The sequence below is a fragment of the Enhydra lutris genome, unplaced genomic scaffold (assembly GCF_002288905.1).
Source record: "Enhydra lutris kenyoni isolate GAN:26980312 unplaced genomic scaffold, ASM228890v2 scaffoldscaffold2, whole genome shotgun sequence".
Classification (NCBI taxonomy): domain Eukaryota; kingdom Metazoa; phylum Chordata; class Mammalia; order Carnivora; family Mustelidae; genus Enhydra; species Enhydra lutris.
The window spans coordinates 44,628,102-44,651,413 of record NW_019154086.1 but is presented as its reverse complement, the minus strand read 5'-3'; the positions used below and the strand labels follow the sequence as shown (position 1 = coordinate 44,651,413).

General features: G+C 36.6%; 1 protein-coding gene across 4 annotated transcripts in view; it reads right to left on the bottom strand.

Moving 5' to 3' along the window:
* LOC111147846 (solute carrier family 9 member A9) overlaps positions 1-23,312 on the bottom strand; it is a 536,315-nt gene that overhangs the window by 386,991 nt on the left and 126,012 nt on the right. For all 4 annotated transcript variants that reach the window (XM_022504100.1, XM_022504104.1, XM_022504114.1 and 1 more), the window contains exon 5: positions 7,351-7,466. In XM_022504100.1, coding sequence (XP_022359808.1) covers positions 7,351-7,466 — 116 coding nt within the window. The remainder of the gene's footprint in view (positions 1-7,350; positions 7,467-23,312) is intronic.

The window sequence follows — 23,312 nt, the reverse complement described above, 5'->3', positions numbered from 1 at the left end:
TGTTAAATGAATCTCATAATTTCAAAATGTGATCAATATAAAAATTATCAATGAGATACTATACTATTCTTCATAACAAGTCTTTGAATCTAGGATGTATTTTATACTTATAGCCCTTGAATTTGGACTAGCCACATTTCAAGTGGCCATATGTGGCTTGCAGCCATCATATTGGACACAACAATTTTTAAGTAAGCCTTATCTGAAGTTACTTAAAACAGGACAACCTGAAATTAATTTTCTTGGAAAAAATAGGACAGGTCTACGAAGTAAGAATTATTTTCTAGTTTAAAATACTGGACTAATACTTCTGGAGTTCAAAATAGCACAACTGTATTTCAGTCTCAATGCAGCTGCATCATATAAAATGAAGACATTTTAATCCAAATAAGAAACAGAGAAATTGATGAAGTGAGAAAATGTACAGCCCAAATGTGCTTGAATGAGTAGCTTCCTGCAGACCTTGAAAGAAGTCTCAGCCCTGTAAATACCAGGATGAGTTTCTGGCATCTTCTGAGTGATTAATACTTAATGTAATGTGCTGAGTTTTTCTTCTTCCTAAGGGAAGATCCTATTTTGAACATCTTCTAACCTAAAACAAGAACAACAAAACCCCAAAAAACAACAACAAAAAACTTCACACTATTATAACTGCTTCTGCAAGTCTACAATCTACGGCTTGGGAGACTGGAAAATTTTAAGCCACTGACCAACTGGTAAACCAGGAAAAAGAAATATTGGCTGCATAGCCAGACAAGAAGAAAGACACATATTTTTGTTTTAGTTGACTATATCCTTTTGGGAGGATAGAAACCAGTATTGCCACTCACTTGGAAGTTCAGCCATGGCTGAGAGTCCCACCCTCATTTTGAGTCACTGTCCCCCCCTGGGATCATGAGACTCCTTATCTCTGAGCATGATCTGGAATACTCAAATGCTTCACATTCTATTTGAGAAGAGACCGCCTTTCAAGCTTCATACGTTACTCTAGCAGTTTCTCCTACAAATATATTAATTCATTAATTTAATAAGTATTTATTAAAAACCTATTGCTCTAGGTACTAAAAATAGAAGAGTGGAAAATGGGGTGAAAACAGAAGAAAAAGCTACTTCTTCACAAGGGACAAAAAAATAAGGAAATAAATAGTAGATCAGTAGTGATTAACGCTGCACGAGAATATAAGGCAAAGAAGCAGAATGGGAAGCATCATGATTTGTGGGTGACTGTGCAGAAAAGGAGGTGGGGTACAATTTTTGATAGGATGGTTGAGGAAGTTCTCATCGAGGCAACATTTGGGCAAAGACCTGAAAAAAGCAAGGAGGGAGAGACAACAAATGTAAATGTGCTGAGACAGCAACAATACTGATATGTTGAGGAACAGCACATGGGTACATGGGACTCCAGAGTGTCTTTATACACCTAACAACCTCTCTCTTTATCTCACCCACCCCATATATAAAGGGACATTTCAGACTTATTAATAAAAATCACTATCTTGAATGGTCAAATTTACCAAACTAAGACCCAAGTCAACGATGAAAGACACAAGAAGATAGTAAGAGGTTAGAGGGTTCCCTTATGGGCTTTGGTCATTTGTAAATTGAGAGGTAGTAACTAAAGCATCACTTCCAGTTGTTGCCATATTATCTTTTCTCTCCCCACCCCATCCTCTTACTTTCCCTTATCTAAACACACCTAAAGAGATGAGCTCCCGCATTGATCAAGCCCTCTAAGTACTTCTCCCCCAACCCTGCCGTTTACTCTACACGATCTCTTTGGGGGCTATGCCTTTAATCATCCACTTTCTGTTAAGTACTGCTGATTCCCTTTACATCATCAGCAAGATTTTGGTCAGTGAGGAAAAGAGGAATTAAATCAATCAAATAATAGTCAAATCATCCTAACTGGAGAAAAACTGAAAATTGGCCATGGAGAGTCAGAAACATGCAGGAAGAATTAGATTTAAGTTTAAATATGTGTCTATGAAAGAAAAATGTGAATAGTTAAAAACACCTGGCTAAGATTTAGCTAAGGCTAAATAGGAAATAATTAATTTAAAGAAGGCCAAGAAAAGTCAGACCTGGAGAGCATAGGCTCTCTTTCATAAGTTAGTGAGTCACAATAATTTAGGCAATAAATGAATAATTGTAGGGTAAGATTAACTAGGTGTTTTAAGGTTGTTGAAGATCTTAAATTGCACCAATTTAGCAGAGTAGGTTCAGCGTGTTTTAATATAACAATTAGCTCACAGTAAAAGAAGAAAGCTTAAGTATTCCTGTTCATGTGTAGGTCTCTGCTATGTAAGATCCTCTCTAACATTTGCTGAATCAGGGTTAGAACCCAAGAATGCTTGGGTCTGGGCTGGGGTGGGGTGGGCTTTAGGTTGATTTTTAACTTTCTTTAAAACAAAAGCTTGTTTTAAAATGAAAACCAATCTTACAGAAATAAAAAACAGGGAGTGTTAAAACTGGAAAGGGCTCTAGTTGAAACTTTTCATTTTACAGATGAAAAGTCAGTTTCTTCATCTGTAAAATGAAGGGGTTGGGAGAAATGAAATCAAATATCTTCCACTTCCAAGAACACATAAAATCTAGAAAGGCTAAATGGTATCCAAAGTTGCACAGCTGGTGCCAGACTTGGAAAATAGATTTGATTCCCAGAATTCTCTTTATGGCTGTGAGTCAATTCTGTATTTTAAAAAGTTTAGTCAACTCAATTGTTTGACACAGTGCAGATAAATATCCATCTTACCAAGTTGGATTTATTTTTCTATTTCAATCAGTTTTCCTGTGTCATGTAAACATAACCTCAGGGATATCACCAGCCACAGAAGGAGAAAAGCTTTAACATGATACAATTGTGCTTGGAGCTGGCTGAATCACTCAATAGAATGCAACAAACTTGGCCTTCAGCATTGAGACCAGGAACAATGGATGTAATGCTTTTTGCCATGCTGATTGTGCAAAGGTGACACAAAATGGGACTTGACCATTAAAGGCAAGATGTCCATATATGGGCGGAAAAGAACAACCTCAAGTAACTAGAAATCACTGATGGGTTGAAAATATTTCATCTTGAGTTCATGCTTCCCGTTGCTACCAAGGAACTTCTACATTTCCCTGGGGCTGTGAGAGTGAAGCATGAGCTCTTCCAGCAATGACCTGGTGGCTGAGTCATCTCTAACCCTGAAGATGGAGCAGTCTGTCCCTCTACACTAGGACTCTGGTCCTCTAATTTAGACCACAAATTCCTAATCTGACACTACTTTTATTCCATCTTCTTCTAGGAAACAAGTCAACATCATGCATTAAAAAATTGTTTTCCTCCCTCATACCATAAACAAAATAAAACAGACATTTGGAAAAATATTTGTAACTTATATTACAGACAAAATGTTAATATCGCTAATATGCTAAAGGCTTCTAAAACTTGAAAAATAAAAATTAACAACCCTATTCAAGCAAAGCCATCTTATAAATGGTTCATTTTCAGGGAAAAAAATGCATATGTCCCTTAACATATGAAAAAATATTTAGCCTTATTCATAATAAGAGAAAGACTAAGTCAAAACAGAGGGAGACACAAATCCTCACCTACTGTATAAGTAAAAATCCAAAACCGTGACAGAATTCTGCATTGAAAAAACTGTGAAGAATAGGTACTGTCATATGTTGCTAGTGTGAATGCAAAACGGTGCAAACTTTATGGAGAGAAATTTGGCATCTAGGAAAAATATATTTACCTTTTAATTTGTTTCTATAAATCTATTCCAAAGAAGCACTGGAAAAATGTGGAAAGGTGTTTATTTTAGTGTTATTAGTTGCAACACCATTCATAATTGCAAAGGACAAGAAAAAAACTAAATGTCCATCAACAGATAACTGGTAGAATAATCCATGGTGTACTCTGCAGTTATAAAAAAATAAGAGAGATCTTTACATATTGCTATTGAGTACTCTCTAAAATACTGTTTAAGAAGAGTAAGGTGAAGAACCATTTGTATAGTAGCATATAGTAGAGTATGTGTGTTTGTGTATTAGATTAAAAATAGAAGGGTAAATGAAAGACCAATCAAAATGGCTGGAACGTTAGGGTAGAGGGGATAGGAATAGAAGTTAGATGCCTCTTGGTCTGGTTCTATGGTTTTCATTTTGGAATTATGTAGCTCTTTACTTTTAAAACAAAAGTTAAAAACAAAATGAAATAAATGAACATTATCATATATTCACAAGATACAACCTACAGAGGAATGATTTCAAGAGCTCTTCAAACAGTAATTTTTAACTGTTCATCCCTAGTCAGATATAACCAAAGGTTAAAAAGAACCACAAGGAAACCTTAAGCAGTTTTCAATAATCATAATTTTAAATAATATTCATAGCATAATTTTGAAAATATTTATTTTAAGGAAGTAAGAAATTATTTATGTAATAGGAAGAAGAAAATTAAGCATAAGAAAAAATAAAATAAAAATTTTAGGCAGTTAAGTAAAGCTTCTGTAATCCTAAATTTGAACTGAAAATATTAACATAAATTTGTGATATTATTTCTCCTTCAAAACAAATAAAAATATCTAGAAACAATGACCAATACAATAGCAATGAAAACCCCTAGTGCCCAAATTTTGGTCTCTAAATAAATTTCCCTCTTATAAGTGGCTGGTTCCAAGTCAGGGTATGGAAAACACACAAAATAAGGTTGGAACATATAGTCCTACCCAAAGAAAAGAATCTATGAAAGACCATTGGGGTCATGACAAAAGAATATAGGAGAAACTTGAAGAAGCTCTCAGTTGTCAAGTTGGAGTATTTTGAACATCAAAAAGGATAATGACAGCAGTAGTTCAAATCATATCAACCATGTTAAAATCCATGTGTTGAAATAATTCTTTAAAAAAGAAATCTCTTTGATCATATGTAGAGAATGCTAAGGAAACAATTCATTATTTTGAAAATTAGTAAATAAAGGGAAAGGATCACTCATTTATCCTGCTTTTTTGTTCAAATGATATCATGGGGTACTTAAAAGTTCATCTGGAGGGACGCCTGGGTGGCTCAGTGGGTTGGGCCTCTGCCTTTGGCTCAGGTCGTGATCTCAGGGTCCTGGAATCAAGCCCCGCATCATGGTTTTTTGCTCAGTGGGGGGCCTGCTTCCCCCTCTCTCTCTGCCTGCCTCTCTGCTTACTTGTGATCTCTCTCTTTGTCAAATAAATAAATAAATAAATAATCTTTAAAAGTTCATCTGGAAAGCTGCTTATTTATAGGAGAAAACCAGCTAATAAATACAAAAACTAGGATAGGATTAGCATATCACTAGCTTGTAACCCCTAATTAATACTGGACTAACTAAGCAGTAACCATCAATACATACTAAAATCATTAGCTAAAATGGGGAATTCTAAAAGGTAATGCTTCCCAAACTTTGATGTGCATGTGAATTACTTTAGAATATTGTTAAATTCTAGAATCCAATTTGGTAGCTTTGGGGTTGAGCCTGAGAGTCTGCATTTACAACAAGCGAACACATGGTGCCAATACCACCGGTCAGAGGGCCATTCTAAGAGAGACAAAACAGCTCTTAAAATTCTTGGAATGACCCAGTATTATCCTCTGACCCTTGGTGTTCTCCTGTTGCACACAGATAATTTCATAGAACAACATCAGACAAGGTCACTCTATGACCATAAGGGATCAAAACAAAAATTGGGGTGTCTGGGCAGCTCAGTCAGTTAACCATCTAGCTCTTGATTTCGGCTCAGGTCATGATCTCAGGGTCAGGGGATTGAGCCCAGAGTTGGGCTCACACACTAGGTGTTGAGACTGCTTAAGATTCTTTCTCTCCCTCTGCCTTTGCTCCTCTCCCCCAAGCACTTCTGTTTCCTGACAGCATCTTATCCAGAGCAAAGCTCCAATTCCTTAAACCCTCCCTAAAATCACCCACTGTAAGTCCAAGCCTATAATGAATCCTTTCTAACACACTCTGAAAGGTTCTATGTTTCTTTTGGTATGCATTTTCTCTCATTATAACATGTAATAAACACAACTTGTTTAGTTACTTGTGTATTCTGGTGGTTTTTGTTGGAGAAACTGCAATAGTGTGGTGAGTAAGGTTGACAGCTAAGTCACTAATCACTATGTGGTGTTTTAGAAATTCGCTTTAGAAACTTTAGAAACTCGCAGCACCACTTATAAAGTAATCTTGCCCAAAAAGATGAACATGAATCTCATTAAGCCTCTAGATTTAACCATCAGTTTTACAAGAAATAATGCAGTATAGGAGAATATTTTAAGGAGCCATATTCATTTCAATTACAAGACAAATTGCCTATTTTTTCTCTAAACAAATAACTGACAAAAATAGAAGATGGAGGAGGAACATATAAATTAAAAGAGACTCAATAGTCATATTAATCAATTGTAACATGCAGCCCTTATTTGGTCCTAATTCAAACTATTACACAAACTAACAACGATAATGATAAAATGACATTTGAGGATATTTGAACAGAGAGTACCTCTTTGATAATATTAAAGAATAATTATAAATATTTTTAGGTTTCATAATGGCAATGTTCATTTTTCAAAATATTTACAAATAAAATGATATACTGTCTGAGATTTACTCTAACATAATCCAGTCATGATAAAAGGAAGTGTAGGGGGTATAGACAAAAATACTGGCCATATTGGTAATTGCTAAAAGGTATATGACAATTCTTTTTATTATTCTCCCTACTCTTAATGTGTTTGAAAAGCTCCATAGTAAACAATTTTTTTAAAAGATTTAATTAATTTATTTGAGAGAGAGAAAGCAAGAGAGAAAGAACACAAGCAGGGATAAGGGGTAGTGCGAGTGAGAGAAGCAGACTCCCCTCTGAGCAGGGACCGCAGTGCAGGACTCGAACACAGGACCCTTGGATCACGACCTGAACCAAAGGCAGATGCTTAACTGACTGAACCACCCAGGCACCCATAAACAATCTTTTTGAAAATATTTTTTACCATTTAATTCAACAGATCACTTTTGAAAGAAGACAAGTTGGAGAAAAAAATAAGGCCTATAGCTCAAAATGACTATACATTCTAGAGAAATAAGCCGTAATGAATTTTAAAGTCTGAACTTCCCACCACTGAAATTGTTTTCAGATCCATTTTTTGAAAGCTATTAGGATATTCACCTATTTCTTTCCTTTCTTTTTTAAATCACTAACACATGTGTCAACTGCAAGTCAAGAGGAATATGGAATTATTATGATGTAGACTCAGGTGATGGTCTTTAGAGAAACATTTAATTTAAATGTTTGATTCTTAAAAAGAAAAAAAAAAAAACCATACTATTTGAACAATTACCTGGATCTGTAGCAGACATCAGTGAACCAAAAAACAAACAGTCAGTGAAATGGAAGTCTCCATTTTTCAACTGGCCAGCATATACCATAGCTTTCACAAAGCCATACATAATTAACCTGTTGAAGAGAAAAATAAGATCTTCAAACATTATGCTGAATCCTGTGCAAATCCATACTATCATAGCTAACTTTCTAATGTGTTTCCTGAGTAAGCATCATGTACAAATTACCGCCACTCTGCCAAGTCATGGTCATGCTAGCTCTCAGTACACTGTGTAAATCTCTTGACTATGAAATACATTTTAACCAAATATCCCAATTCATTCACCTGGTAAAAGGCAAAAGAATATTTTATAGCATATTTCAATGAAAATAAATACATCTCAAGGATATAAAAAATAATCTGTCAAATATGTTATAGCAAATTATGGCCACAAATATAGCAGCTGGGTTAACATCTGTAAATGGATTGCTTTTCGGTTTTCATTGTTTTGTGTGGTAAGGATGTCTGAAATGTGTTCAAATTTCAAGTCTATCACTGCAATGAAGAGGATATTTGTCACACATACCACACCCAGTCAACAAGTTGCTTTACAATAGATGGGTCTCTACCACTGCTAATGTCAAGACACTTTCACACTGGGTACAGAATCACTGTTAGTAAAGAACTCCTATAACTTCAATATGTTGTTGAAAATGAATCCTGAAAGGTTTATGTTTTGATCTTGCAAGGATAGCTATTCTTTTCATGAGAGTATAAAAGGTTTATAAGCTTACCAAACACACCATGGAACATAGCTTATCTATCTTGGTCATCATTTGCCACCCTATAGCTTTTAAATTGTATTTATTTATTTAACTGATTGATTGTTGCCAAAATCCTAGTAGAGGAAATACAGAGATTGGTGAGCTGGACCATAGTAAAATCACTATTAGCGACTCTGAAAGTCTTTAGAAATTGTAGATCCTCAGACCAATAGATGGATGTTTAAATATTCACATGCTTTGAAAATTAATTTCTTTAAAAATGTTCTAAGTTGTGAGCATGGCTAAAAAGGCTAGAAAACAGATATTAGAAATTATAATGTCAATGAAAATGCAGATGTTTCAGATTCTGTTAAAAAAATTTCTCCATGAGAAAATATTTTGGACACATCTGCATTTAAATCTAGGTTCTAGGGGCGCCTGGGTGGCTCAGTGGGTTAAAGCCTCTGCCTTCAGCTCAGGTCATGATCCCAGGGTCCTGGGATCGAGCCCTACATCGGGCTCTCTGCTCAGCAGGGAGCCTGCTTCCTCCTCTCTCTCTCTGCCTGCCTCTCTGCCTACTTGTAATCTCTGTCTGTCAAATAAATAAATAAAATCTTAAAAAAAAATTTAAAAAAATAAATCTAGGTTCTAACACTCACCAGCTATGTGGATTTAGAACATTACTAAAACTTTCTGAACCTCAATATCCTTATTAATGAAATAGTGATAACAATAATAGCTAGCCCATAGAATTGTTTTAAGGATTATCAGAGATAATGTACATTTGGTTTCTGACATGTAGTACATTCTCAATGCGGTTATTATTACTGCTAATAATATTTATCAAAATAGGTAATATGTGCTTACTATTTATATTTCTTTACATGCTTTAACTAATTCAATCCACACATTAATCCTATAAGGAAGGCAGTATTTGCATTTTTTTTTTATTTTTTTATTTTTTTAGTATTTGCATTTTATAGATGAGAAAACTGAACACAGTGTCATCAGGTAACAGGCACAAGATGATATAGCTATTAAGTTGCAAAACCAGATCTGAACTGTGGGGAACTGACTCCTTAGCCCAGGCTTTTAACCAGCTCATGATATTGCCTAGATGAATAGTTCTATATTTTATATTATATATTGTCCCATATAATATATTCACAGCTATCCTATTAGGTGGTGGCTCTAGATTGTACAAAGGCACGACAATGGAGTATCCCTAAGAACTTGGAAATAATACTACCCTCTGAGTTGTTGTAATTATTAAGCCAAAATGGGTTCAAGCAGAGAGGACCAACATTACTATGAAGAATGTGGACTATAGTGAGAAGGCTGAATCTTAACTAGGCTGAAGGTATTAACATATCTGAGAAAGGCTTTGTCATGGGACACAACAATGGTTGTTGGAAGAGGCAAGTCCAAGAGGTCTCAATCATGGCAGTTTACTCACACTCATGCTGGGAAGGGTATTCTGCCAGTTACTAGGTCATGCAGCCTGTTGACAGGTGCAGGGTAGCTTCATTCAGTATATTTGTTCATTCAATAGACATTTGTTATTTAATCCCTACTCTGTTTCAAGCTCTGTGCTAAGTTCTTAAAATACATCAGTTAAGAAAACAAAGATTCCTGCCCTTATGAGCCATACATTTTACCTGATAGATAACAATAAAAATTACCATAAATTTGATTTATATCTGTTAATTGTATCATGCTCTGAACTGGAATCTGCAAATGGGATCAACACTGGGACAATCTGGGCAGTTAAAACATTGACGGGAATGCTCTCCGATAGTCATCCCTTCAGCCTCTTTGGGTACTAACCCAACTTCGCCACAGCCCTTTCTCATTTGAATTAGGCTTCAAAGATTGAGCATCAACAAGCTCCAGAATCAATATAAACTTTATGACCTGTGACTATATTTCTGAATTTTATACTTATTTTTTTTTTTTTAAATAAAGATTTTATTTATTTGACAGACAGAGATCACAAGTAGGCAGAGAGGCAGGCAGAGAGAGAGAGGAGGAAGCAGGCTCCCTGCCGAACAGAGAGCCCGATGTGGGGCTCGATCCCAGGACTCTGGGATCATGACCTGAGCCGAAGGCAGAGGCTTTAACCCACTGAGCCACCCAGGTGCCCCTGAATTTTATACTTATTAATTAATTTTACAGGCTGGGAATCTAGGCTTAGAATTAAAATGACTTTTCCCATATTGCACAGAAGCCATTAGATTAGGTAAAAAAAAAAAATATGCATATACACTAGCTAGGCTTGAGAAGATTATATAGAAACTAGAAGTCTCATATACTATTGATGGAAATTAAATTAAAGCCTTAATTAAAGTATCAATTTTCAAATATTCTATGGCTTATGAAATGGTTGCCTACAAACTTATGCCAAAAATTAATTCAATATGTACCAAAAGGTATGTATTCAAATTATATTATATTTCTCTTGTTTATAAGAGTGAAAAATTCAAAGAAATCTAAATATCCAGTGAATAAATTACAAAACACACATATATGGACTAATATGCAATTAATACTACTATATATAAGATTTTACATTAGACACAGAAAAGTAAACTGATGAAGCAAATTATAAAGTGGTAACAAATAATAATTTCTAATTTTATAAAAATTGAACAGACTTAGGCATGCATACAAACAGGAAAAGACCAGAGGTATATAATCTAAAATGTTAATAGTGGTTAAATAATGAAATTAAATGTGACTACTTTTCTTTTTGTTTTTCTACATTCTTTCAGTTCTTTTAAAAAACAGTAATAACTAAAAATAAATAACAACATACATTACCAAATGCTATTATGTAACATAATAGATATTTATTATGTCACTTAATCTTCAAAATTCTATAAATTAGGTTCTATAATTATTCCTTTTTACATATGAGAAAATTAGGACTCAGAGACATTAGATAACTTGACTAAGGTAACAGAAATTAGCTTATGAGAGAGCTGGATTTCAACCCAGAGAGCTGGATGCTAAAGCCTACATCCTTAACCACCAACTCTATAAAGCTTTTGAGTTGCTTTGAAATCAGGAGAAACACACATGAATGTACACACACACACACACACACACACACACACACACACACACATGCCTAACCACAATTAGTTTATTTACTTCAAATCAACTCCTGGACATAAAATAACTATAATTCCAATGGCTTACTTGAGATATTACCAAAAAAGGAGAAAAAAATGTCTAGTTCATTGCAAGCTCAATACTAGTAACAATGGTCATCATCACTGGTAATTATAATAATCCAATAATTAGTGTCTCTACCATGTGCCACACCCTTCTTTATAAATGGTAGCTCTTGTCATTGTTACTACATTATTAATAAAAACTAGTTATAACTACGTTAATTGGGAAGCTAAAAAAAAGTGAAACCATTAGCAATTATCATATTCTCAGAGTGGTACAGTCTATCAGCACTTCACAGAAAGTATTTCAGATGCTCAGGATACAGGGGAGATGTGGTTTGATGGGGATAGGGAATCTGGTGAAGTCCAATACATGCAATGCTGTGAATATGATGAACCTGAATAAGATGTCCTCCAGGGGTTAGTGACAGCCTGGGTCACAGGGATGGGTAGAAGCAGAACTGCCTCATAAAAGGCAGAACTGTTGATAACATTGATTTTGACAAATATCCACTTGGTCCTATTCTTTGAAAAGCAAAGTCCTTGTGCTATGGAGAATACAAAAGTAGAAATCCATAACCTACTCTCAAAGAGTAGAGTATTACATGACGGCAGTCATGTCACTGATGCTAATAGGAAGCACTGGGTAAAACAGAATTTGGGGAAATGCCCAACACAATACTCTACACACTTACTTTATTAAGTGTCTAGATATGTGAACTTACTTTAAATTTCATGAGCTTATTTTACACCATTAAATCTCCAAGCCTAAAGACTTGTGAAAAAAGTTCCATGTGCCTCCCTCTCTTTTTCTTCCTTCCCTTATGTTCTTCTTAATTTCCACATATGAGTGAAATCATATAGTATTTGTTTTTCTCTAACTTATTTCACTTAGCATAATAATATATTTTAGCTCCATCCACATCATTGCAAATGGCAAGATATCATTCTTTTTAATAGCTGAATAATATTCCATTGTGTATACACTTGTCTACACACACCACCTCTTCTTTATTCATTCATTAGTCAATAGACATTTGGGCTCTTTCATAATTTGGCTATTGTTGAAAATGTTGCTATAAACATTGGGGTGCATGTGTCCCTTTGAATCAATATTTTTTTTAAAGATTTTATTTATTTATTTGACAGAGAGATCACAAGTAGACAGAGAGGCAGGCAGAGAGAGAGGGGAGAGAGAGAGAGAGAGAGAGAGAGAGGCAGGCTGAGCAGAGAGCCCGATGCGGGGATCCATCCCAGGATCCTGAGATCATGACCTGAGCTGAAGGAAGAGGCTTAACCCACTGAGCCATCCAGGTGCCCTTGAATCAGTATTTTTGTATACTTTGGGTAAATACCTAGTAGTGTAACTGCTAGGTCATAGTAGTTTTATTTTTAATTTTTTTAGAAACCTCCATACTGTCTTCCAGAGTGGCTTTACCAGTTTGCATGTCCACCAAGAGTATAAGAGTGTTCCCCATTCTCTGCATCCTCGCCAACATTTGTTGTTTCCCGTGTTGTTAATTTTAGCTACTCAGACTTGTATGAGGGGATATCTCATCATAGTTTTTACTCATATTTCCCTGATGATGAGTGATGTTGAAGATCTTTTCATGTGTCTGTTAGCCATTTGGATGTCTTCTTTGGAAAGATGTCTACTCATGTCATCTGTCCATTTCTTAACTGGATTATTTGTTTTTTGGGTGTTGAGTTTGGTAAGTTCTTTATAGATTCTGGATACTAATCCTGTATCAGATATGTCATTTGCAAATATCTTTTTCCCATTCCATGGGTTGCATTTTAGTTTTGTTGATTATTTCCTTCATAGAAAGCAGAGGCTTTTCATCTTGATGAAGCCCCAATAGTTCATTTTTGCTTTTTGTTTCCCTTGCCTCCAGAGACATGTCTAGTAAGGTGTTACTATAGCTGATGTGTAAGACGTTACTGCCTGGGTTATCCTCAAGGATTTTGATGATTTCCAATCTCACATTTAGGTCTTTCATCCATTTTAAATTTATTTCCTGTATGGTATGAGAAGGTGGCCCAGTATCATTTTTTTGCATGTTGCTGTCCAGTTTTCCCAACACCATTTGTTGAAGAGACTATCTTTTTTCCTTTGGGTATTACTTCTTGCTTTGTGAAAGATTAGTTGACCATGTAGTTAAAGGTTGCTGGAGGGGAGGTGGGCAACTGATGGGCTAAATGGGTGTTGGGTATTAAGGAAGGCACTTGTTGTGATGAGCACTGGGTGTTCCATGTAAGTAATGAATCACTAAATTCTACTCCCCAAACCTATATTACACCATATGTTAACTAACTAGAATTTAAATAAAAACTTGAAACAAAGGAAAAAGAAGATAAAGACAAACCTAGAAGCCAACTCTCAACTATAGAGAACAAGCTTATGGTTGGGCAGAGGAGAGGTGGGTGGGGTCACGGGTTAAATAGGTGATGGATATGAAAGAAGATACATGGGATAAGCGTAGGATGTTGTATTGAAGTGTTGAATCACCATATTTACACCTGAAACTAATATTAAATTCCATGTTAACTAACTAGAATTAAAAAAAAAAAAAAAAAAGGAAAAAAGGGTTCCAAAATGTTCAATTGCTTGGATGATTTCTAAGTATGACATCTTAATCTCTATCAGTATTTTTAAGAAAGAATATACTTACTTCTTTTTTTAAAAAGTAGTCTTGATCAAGCAATGAATAGCCCTACTAGAAAGGTAGTTTTTTCGTATTGCTAGGGATAAGTTAGGGGAGTTCTCAGTTTGGAGATACAGCCATGTGGGCCAGTCCCTTTAACTGTTGCAAGAGTCACATCCTTGCCTGTGAAATCATGTGAAACAGGCCACTATATGAAGCTCATTCTGCAGTGGGAAAATCGAGAACCAAACGGCTCTGAAAGCAATATGATGGTTATAATGTACATCTAGATTTCCAATTTCTATTCTTAAACATTTTCCTTTAGATAAATATCTTTCCCTATGTATTTGTTCACATTTTATGGATAGTTTATATCTCACATTTTCTTTCTTTCTTTTTTTTTTTCCTGGAGCATGCATTAAAGAGTAATACCCCACTGGAGAATTCATAAATTCTTTTTTTAAATTTTGGGCTTTATTGACATATAGTTGACATATAACAGTGTATAAGTTCAAGGTACATAATGCCATGATTTAATACATGTATATATTGCAAAATGATTACCAAAAAAAGTTCAATAACATATTTGTCACCCCACAGTTACATTTTTGTGTATGGTGAGCAATTTTAAGATCTACTCTCTCAGAAAGCAACTTTCAAATATTCAAGACAGTATTATCAACTATAGTCATCATGCTATGCATTACATTCCTAGAACTTATGCATCTTATAACTGGAAGTTTGTACCTTTTCATCATCTTCATTCACATCTCCTGTCCCACTCCCTGCCCCTAGCAACCACCAGTCTCTTCTCTGTTTCTATGAGAGAATTAATAATTTCTTAATGCTGGGCTAGATGGGGTTGGGAAGGTCTTCTAGCCAAATTCATTTATTCATTCACTCATACGTTCATTAATTTGCTCATTAACTCATTTATGAAACAAAAGATTACCCAAAGATATAATTCCTCCTCTGAGGGAGCTTACATTTTGTTGGGGGAACCAGACATTTAATAGCTAATTTATAATTAATTATTAGTATTGTTACTAATCCTATGGAGAGAAATATAGACTGCACATGTGCACACTTCTCCAGTTGGGGAATATTAAAGGGGAACTTTATTTTATGGAAGAGACACAAGTTCGAAATGTTGGCATGCTTCTCCCTCTCCTCCCCACTTGTGCTCTCTCTCACTATCTCTGTCAGTAACTGTCTCTCTCTCTCAAATAAATACATCTTTTTTAAAGAAAGAAAGAAAGAAAGAGAGAGAGGAAGGAAGGGAGGGAGGGAGGGAAGAAGGAAGGAAGGAAGAAAGAAAGAAAGGAAGGAAGAAAGGAAGGAAAAGCAAGCACTAAGTGTCCTGGAGGTGTCCTGGAAGAAGTGAAGATCAAGTGCATGGAGTTCACAAAGAAGAAACTCTCTTTACCTGGGGACTCAGGACAGGGTTTGAGAGGAAGGTGGCTTATCTGCTAAACCTGAAATATACATTCAAGTAAGGAAACGGCCAGCAGTGTTTCATCAATACATGGGATGTCCCAAATAGTGCTGTTTTGTTTTTTTTTTCCCTAGAATGCAAAACCTTTCCCACTGAAAGTGGTTTGTTCTTCAGTCAGTACAAAATTCAATGGACAAAATGAAACCCTTCCTTTGGCAATCCAGGGAATCATCTGCCATCTGCCACTCACTGTAGAGATGAGGGGAAAAGGCCTTCCTGACTAGGCTGTGACTCCACCCATGGTTTTCACTTCAGCGCAGTACAGGCTGCTCTGCCTCAAGAGTCTATGAAACCTGAGGCTCTGTTTTAACTGAAGCAGGTACTCAGATCTCACAATGGTATATGGCCCCCTTGGCCCATTCTACTTTTCCCACCAATTTTAAGACTTTGTCCCTTCTGTTTTATTGAAGGTTGGGGGAAAGAAGAGGATGAAGGAGTCACCTGGGTGGCTTGTGGGCATGTTAAAAGAACCTGCCCCAATCCTCTCTTCTTTGAAAGGGTTGGAGGGAGACAGGCTTTAGAGAAAGGGGAAGGTTGCATTCAGTTTTTCTGTCCCTAAGTGGAAAGCAGAGGCTGATTAGGTAATGGGATGAGGGTAGGAGGAAGGAGAACAATGGGGGGAGGGTTCATTGACAGGGGCATAAATGCGTGCGTGTTGGGGTTGGGAAATTCTATATTAGGACATCTGACAACTCAAAAACTTTGTTTGCAACAGTCATCACCAGAACAACGAATTTCCCACAGTTGTCACCCCATGGAAACTTGATTTTTCTCAAGTCACCTATCTGGCATTAAGTAGTAGGCTTTCTGGCCCTAAGGCTCTAAGAAGACTGTGATAGGAATAAAAGTAAGAGAAAGACAGAGGGAAAAAAACTGAACATTTGTACCTGCCCTGTGCCAGGTCCCATGTTACTACATTTTATATATTTTTAAATCTACACACACACACACACACACACACACACACACACACACACCAGTTGGGCAGCCATGAGGATTCTTATTTTATAAGCAAAGAAACCTAAATCATAGAAATGAAATTTAAATACATGTTCCTTTCTACTTTTTACTATTGGACACTAAGTGGAAAATTTAAGATGTCTTTGCCTTGGCTTCACAAATTTAAGAAGCAAATTACTATATTCTTTGTTCCTGGTAGAATGCCTTTGACATATTATATTGGGACTAGCTCTTTAAGGGTTATGAGTGGCCCAGGAAACCTTCCTTTCAAGCATTTAATTAGGCTGTAAAAGGGCATGGAAAGCACCATGCCTTCCATGATTTCTCCTTTAAGTCAGTTCTATATCTGGTTCCTGCGAGTCTGAACTGGCTACCACATTTTTTCAATAATGGAAAGGCGGCAGAGAGGAGGCTGTGATGCAATACACTGTTCTTTACCCATCACTGAGGTCTAAGACTCTAAGACTGTGGGTCCCTTGGAAGAAAATTAAGTGAGTACATTTCCTAAATACTCCAGTGCCCATCTGTGTGTTAACTTGCCACTTTACTGGACATTCCCTGGAGCCCTCACTCACCTGCACACTTTTGTGACAATTCCTGCTTCTATAGCAACTTATGCAATTGCCTGCAGAGATATAATCTCCTCTCCTGTAAAGTACTTCAAGGTTCTTGGAGAAAATATGATATAAATCCCAAGCATGAATATGGAATGGGCATAAATTGCAATGTTGACATGCACTAAGAGGTAGAGATCTACTAAAAGATTAACTAAACACAGGTAAGAACTTAACCAGGCATCCTTGTTGTGTGTCTACTCATATCCACTATCTGGGAGCATGCCGGCTCATTCAGGCATGAAAGGGGATCACTTCTGAGAAGACCGAAAGGAACAATGAAGGAAGTGCAACTTAGCCACACCCACTGAATGATAGCCTGCACCAGCATCCTGGGATGTGTGGCCCCTAAAATTCTCTGAGTAACTTGAGTTCCTCACTTATCTCCTGCTCCCTCAATTTTACCCTATTCTCTACTTCTCTGTCTTCTTTCAGAAAACCACTCTTAGTGGTCACTAGTTGTAATCACTGCTCTTTTGCCTCCATCCCGCTATCAGTTTGTATCCCCATCGTTCATCCCTTGATATGGTTTATAAAACTCTCTCCTTTATTTCCTCAAGGTCTTAAATTGCAGCCATATATTCTTTGTTTCCCCATCTTACCCAACTAATTTGAAGATAGCATATCTGGGCTGTTCTCTCTTTTGTCCTCTCGGTTCCCACCTCCATTCCTATGCATGCTTCAGCCAGCCTTGATAGGTCCTAAGAGTTACAAAGATGAATCAGATGTAGCTTCTGTCCTCTAGGAGCTCACAGCTTAGGAGAAAGGATAAGTCATGTGTATAAATGACTGTACTACTATGTGAAAAGCTGTAGTTTTGGTAAAAAAGCTAAAGGCAAAATGATATGGGTTTCAAAGGAGGGAAGGTAGAATATGGTCTGGGGGATGGAGGTATTGGAGATGAATCTTCCTTGAAAGGCAGATGGGGTCAGATCTGAGTTGTGGTAGTAGGAGGAGGAACAGGGATAGTCACCATAGGCCAGCAAAACAAGTGGGTGGTAACACATCAGGTATGGACAGTGAAAGCTGGGTAACTCAATGTGATGAATTCTTCCACTATGTATCATTAGGAAGTCTAATTCAATGGTCCTCAAATTTTGCTGCATATTAGAATCACACAGAGAGTTCTGAAAATTATCATGCCCAGGCTACATCCCAGACCAAATATATCAGAGTCTCTGCAGATGGAACCCATGCACCAGAATTTTTTTAAAAGTTCTTCCACTGTTCTGGTATGTAGCCAGGATCTAGAACAAGGGTTCTCAATCACATCTTGTCCCTAATGTCCAGACCTGGGGAATCAGCAGATCTGGAGTAAGCCCTGAGATTCTGCATTTTTAATGAGCTCCCAAGTGGTACCATTGTTGTTGGTCCCAGGCCATACTTTTGAGTAGGACTCTCTAAATGAGAACCATCTGGCCTCAGCCATTGGTGTGTGTTCTGGTTCGGATGGTGCACTCCTTAATATGGTAACACTTTAAATTCATCAGTGGAGCTTGCCCAAGATGCAGTTAGGTTACAGGTCCACATATAGAAAGCACCTAATACCTTTTGCTTAGTGACTTGGTTTCCCTGCTATTCATGGATTAAAGATGAAGACTAATGGACAGTATGTGAGGATTCAAGGTGTTATTACTTTTCGGCTGCAGTTTGGAACTCCTTGTAGAAGAAAATGAAAATAGGGTGGGGGCTAGGGAGTGAAAGGATGTCTTAACCCACTACAATATAAAATTTAACAAACCTTTGTTATGCCTGTGATCTGCAGTTCTGCAGAGACTTTTTTCCTAGGTACAGAGACCCCCCTCCTCTTTCCCTATCAGAGGGAGAGAGCTGGATGATTGTTTGGGCCTTATCTGAGGCTGGTAACTGCAAAGTCCTTACTACCGAGTTTTCAAAAATGGTGAGAGAATCCTCAAGCTTTTATTTTTAAATATTTTTAAAAATCCTAGCAGAAACTGCATGTTTATTAAAAGCAGTTTTGTGCTGGTTAAACCAAACAACAGGTTTCTTTGCTTTGGAATGAAGTATAATAACTAAGAGGCTTTGATGGCAGTACAAATTGTGTATGTTTGTGTGTGTGTGTGTGTGTGTGTGTGTGTGTGTGTGCGCGCGCGCACATATATACATATAATGCTTTTATTAATAAAAAGAAGCTTGAACAAAATATCTCAAAGTATGAAATTCATCTGTGCTAAAGCAGCAAGAATGGTGCTTGCTTCCCTATACAAGTGGCCCCTTGATTACTACTTTTCTTTTTCTTTTTTTTCCCTCTAAATGTCACTTCTTTATTTCTGCACAGTGTTTCTATTAAATTTGGATACATACATACAGATATAATTTAAATAACTAGAAAATTAATGAAATAATTTGGCTAGTGAGCTCTTCTACAACTTGCAAGTCTGTATTTCCTCATTATTAGTAAACATTTTTTCTTCAGTCTTCTATACTTCTCAGCTTGAGTTCCAAGTTTGCTTAGCCCCAGGGACTCCTGAGCAGCTATTACTTTTCACTTTAAAGACATATGTATGATTGTTACCTCATTTGCTCATACTCTTCCTAAAAGGTGAATAAAATCAAGGTCCATTATTCTTTCACACATGAAGAACTACCACAAAATGCTTAGAGCCTATCTACTACCTTAAAGCCTTTCTTTTGCCATTTTTCCTCAAGTGTAAAACTGAAACACAGGTTGGAATAAGTTGTTTAGGTCAGGGGAAAAAAAATTTAACCCAGAATACCTATCCAAAAATATAGAAACCATGACACATGTAGGTTAATGACTTGGTCAAAATTATACTGAACCTGACTTGTAGGAAGCCGTGACAGTTTTCTCCTAAAGAGATCTGGCATCACTGGCAGTTTTCACAGATTCTCTGCTGCCTAGAATTTTAGCAAAGCGAATAAAACCAGCGATTTGAATATAACTTGATAATTTAGTCCCAGAAAATTTCCCATCCCTTTTCATATTCCCTAAAGCATGTTTATATTCTTCAGTTCTACCATTTGGAATCCTAAAGCCAACTGCTGGTTGCAATAAAAGGTAAATAACAAGAAAATGCAACTCTTTGGGTTTTCCCTAATCAGATCAATTTTTCAGCAAGTAGGAAGCTCATAAATAATGTAAATGCTTAAAACATATTTAGTTCAAATTAAGATGTTATACTATTTACTGTTTGTTGGTCTTAAGATATAATTACAGATGACAAGATAGAATGAACAACTTATCTTATGAGTGACGAAAATCAAATACAAATTCATTGGCCCAATTCTTCTTTTTCAACCACGTCAATATATTTTTAAAAAATTTCTGATCTATAGGGGAGCCTGGATGGCTCAGTGGGTTAAGCCTCTGCCTTCAGCTCAGGTCATGATCCCAGAGTCCTGGGATTGAGCCCCACATCAGCAGGGAGCCTGCCTCCACCTCTCTCTCTGCCTGCCTCTCTGCCTACTTGTGATCTCTGTCTGTCAAATAAATAAATAAATTCTTTAAAAAAAAATTCTGATCTATAATGGAGAGTTTCAAATGCCCCGTTTTGCTTAGGATGCATGTAATACAACTTATTACTTGAAATTCCCTTGTAGTTGTAAAGTGAACTTCTTTTATAACATTTCAAATCACTTTTCAGAGCAAATAGACTGCTCTTATGAGCTTTTCTTCTAATAACAGAATTTACTCACTAGTCAAATATAGTAGAAATCAACAAAATGCTTTAGAGAACTACAATAACATAATAAAATATTTAGTACCATAAAGCAGTTATTCCTTTATAGATCCTGAGCTTTGAGATCACTACTCCTACAAGACTACCCCAGCAACACAAGCATCTGCTAAAGAAGGGTATTTGGTTTGTTAAATATTATTAATCCCAAGTATCCCTGGCATATGAACTGACCAGGTTCTAGGACTAGATGTACATGGGGCCCAGCTTACTACTCTATGGTTCTGACAATCACCCACTCATCTGGCCTACCCAACACCAGACAATTAATATAACTTACTCTTCATCCATGTCCTTACTTCTTATCTACTAACCCCATTCTCTTGACATAGGTTTTACACTACAGGGCATTGAACTAAAATGTAGACAGTTCTTCATGTCCCCATGTGATTTGAGTTGAACAGACATTGAATTTAGCTGTAAGACAGAAACCGGTAGAGTAAACCATCAGTAGATGAAGGCCAGGCGAATTGGCCAATAGTTAATGATTTCATTTCTTAACAACTCTATTACTCTGGAGAATAAAGCACATGCTATTATCAAGTGTGGTTTTATCTTTAAGGATACAACACAGAAGGAATAAGTGCCTTCTTCTTTATAAAAAGGAGGTTCAGAGGCAGAAGAAGGAATCAAAGTTATTTAGTCAGCCACACAATATATTTTTAATTGAGTGTCTATTATATGCCCAGATCCTGGTAGGGTTCTGGGCATAAAATGGGGGGGGGGTAATGAGCAGTCTGCTTAGGTATGTAGAGAAAAAACAGACTGTTAAAATCTAGCATGGCAAGTGCCTCTGCCAATTTCTAGCTCTTTGACCATAAGCAAGTTACTACCTCATCATTTCCTCAGTTTCCTTGTCCATAAAGTGAGCATAATAATAGTCATCTTTTTATGCTATTACCAGAGGATCACTGTTGAATGATCCAAGGGGTTTCTTAGTTTTTCCAGCTATCACTTCTGTTGGGAAACACAAAAGGCCATTTAGCATTAACATCTCTCTCAGAGAACCAGTGAATTGAGAAAGGCTTAGATTCAGAGCTTTCAAAAGAAGACTTTAATAAGTTGTTTTCAACATAGTAACATATGTTTTCATCTAATTTCATTACAGAAAGTTGATGTGACCTGATTGGAAAGAGATTACCTTTTAAATGATTCTTCATACTTGATCTAGTGTGGTTGGCATGGCACACATCAGAGAGATCACCTTCATGGTAAATATAGTTAATGATACTGTATTGTATATCTGAAAGTTGTTGAGAAGATTTTAAAAGTTTCATCACAAAAAAAAGTTGGTAGCCATGTATGGCAACGAGTGTTAAGTAGATTTCTTGTAATAATTTTATAATATATGCAAATATTGAATCATTATGTTGTAATGAAGCTAATATGATATTGTATGTTAATATACCTCAATAAAAAAAGATAGAAGGTGGCATTAAAAAAAAAAACCCAAACAAACCAAAGATATTACTTTTTCTGATACCACCACATCCCAATCTCTGGTCTCCCTGAAGAAAGTAGTCAAGGAACCAAGATGGTGAAGACAAGTTTGCCAGGAAGTCACAAATAGCTTAATTGGTTTAGTCACCCATAAACAAAAATATTCAAACAGATATTACAAAATTCCCAAGACCCAATGGAATGATAAGATAACACAATAGAAGACAGATCTATGGCAAAATGAGTAATGGAGGTAAAAGAGACCTACATCAATGGAAGTATCTATTTTTAAAAATATTTATTTATTTATTTGAGAGAGAGGGAGAGAGAGTCAGAGAGAGTAAGTATGTACACAAGCAGGAGGAGGGACAGAGGAAAAGGAGAGAGAGAGAATCCTCGAGAAGACTCCCTGCTGAGCATGGGGCCCATAGATCCCATGACCCTGATATCATGACCTGAGCTGAAATCAAAAGTCCAAGAGTTACATACTAATTCCACTATATTCAACATCAGACAGATCTCAGCAAAAAGTTTCTTATTCAAAACAACTATCTGGAAAATGCCTCCTAAGAAACTAAGGGATTAGAAACATGTTAAATGGGCAAGAGATATTGAACTGGGTTTGGTATCTGACAGAAAACCAACACGCGACATGACACCCAGAGTATAAAACTGGAAAGGGCTCATAAGGAAGAGAGAAAGAAGATTTAAACTGTGTTCCTCCAGAAAGCCAGGGGGGATAAAGGAAGTAATGAACATTACAGAGTCAGATCAGCCTATTGAAAAATGTCCAAAGAATGAGTTGGAAATGCACTATGGGAGGTTGTTAGTTTCCTTCCCTAGAGGAATTTAAGCAACGCTTAAGTGTTCTATAAAAAGGATGCTGGTTTATTCTATTAAAAAGATACAGGTAGGGGGAGGAGTCAAGATGGCGGAGAAGTAGCAGGCTGAGACTACTTCAGGTAGCAGGAGATCAGCTAGATAGCTTATCTAAAGATTGCAAACACCTACAAATCCAATGGGAGATCGAAGAGAAGAAGAACAGCAATTCTAGAAACCACTTTCTGAAAGGTAGGACTGGCGGAGAAGTGAATCCGAAGCAACGGGAAGATAGACCGCTGGGGGAAGGGGCTGGCTCCCGGCAAGCGGCGGAGCAACGGAGCACAA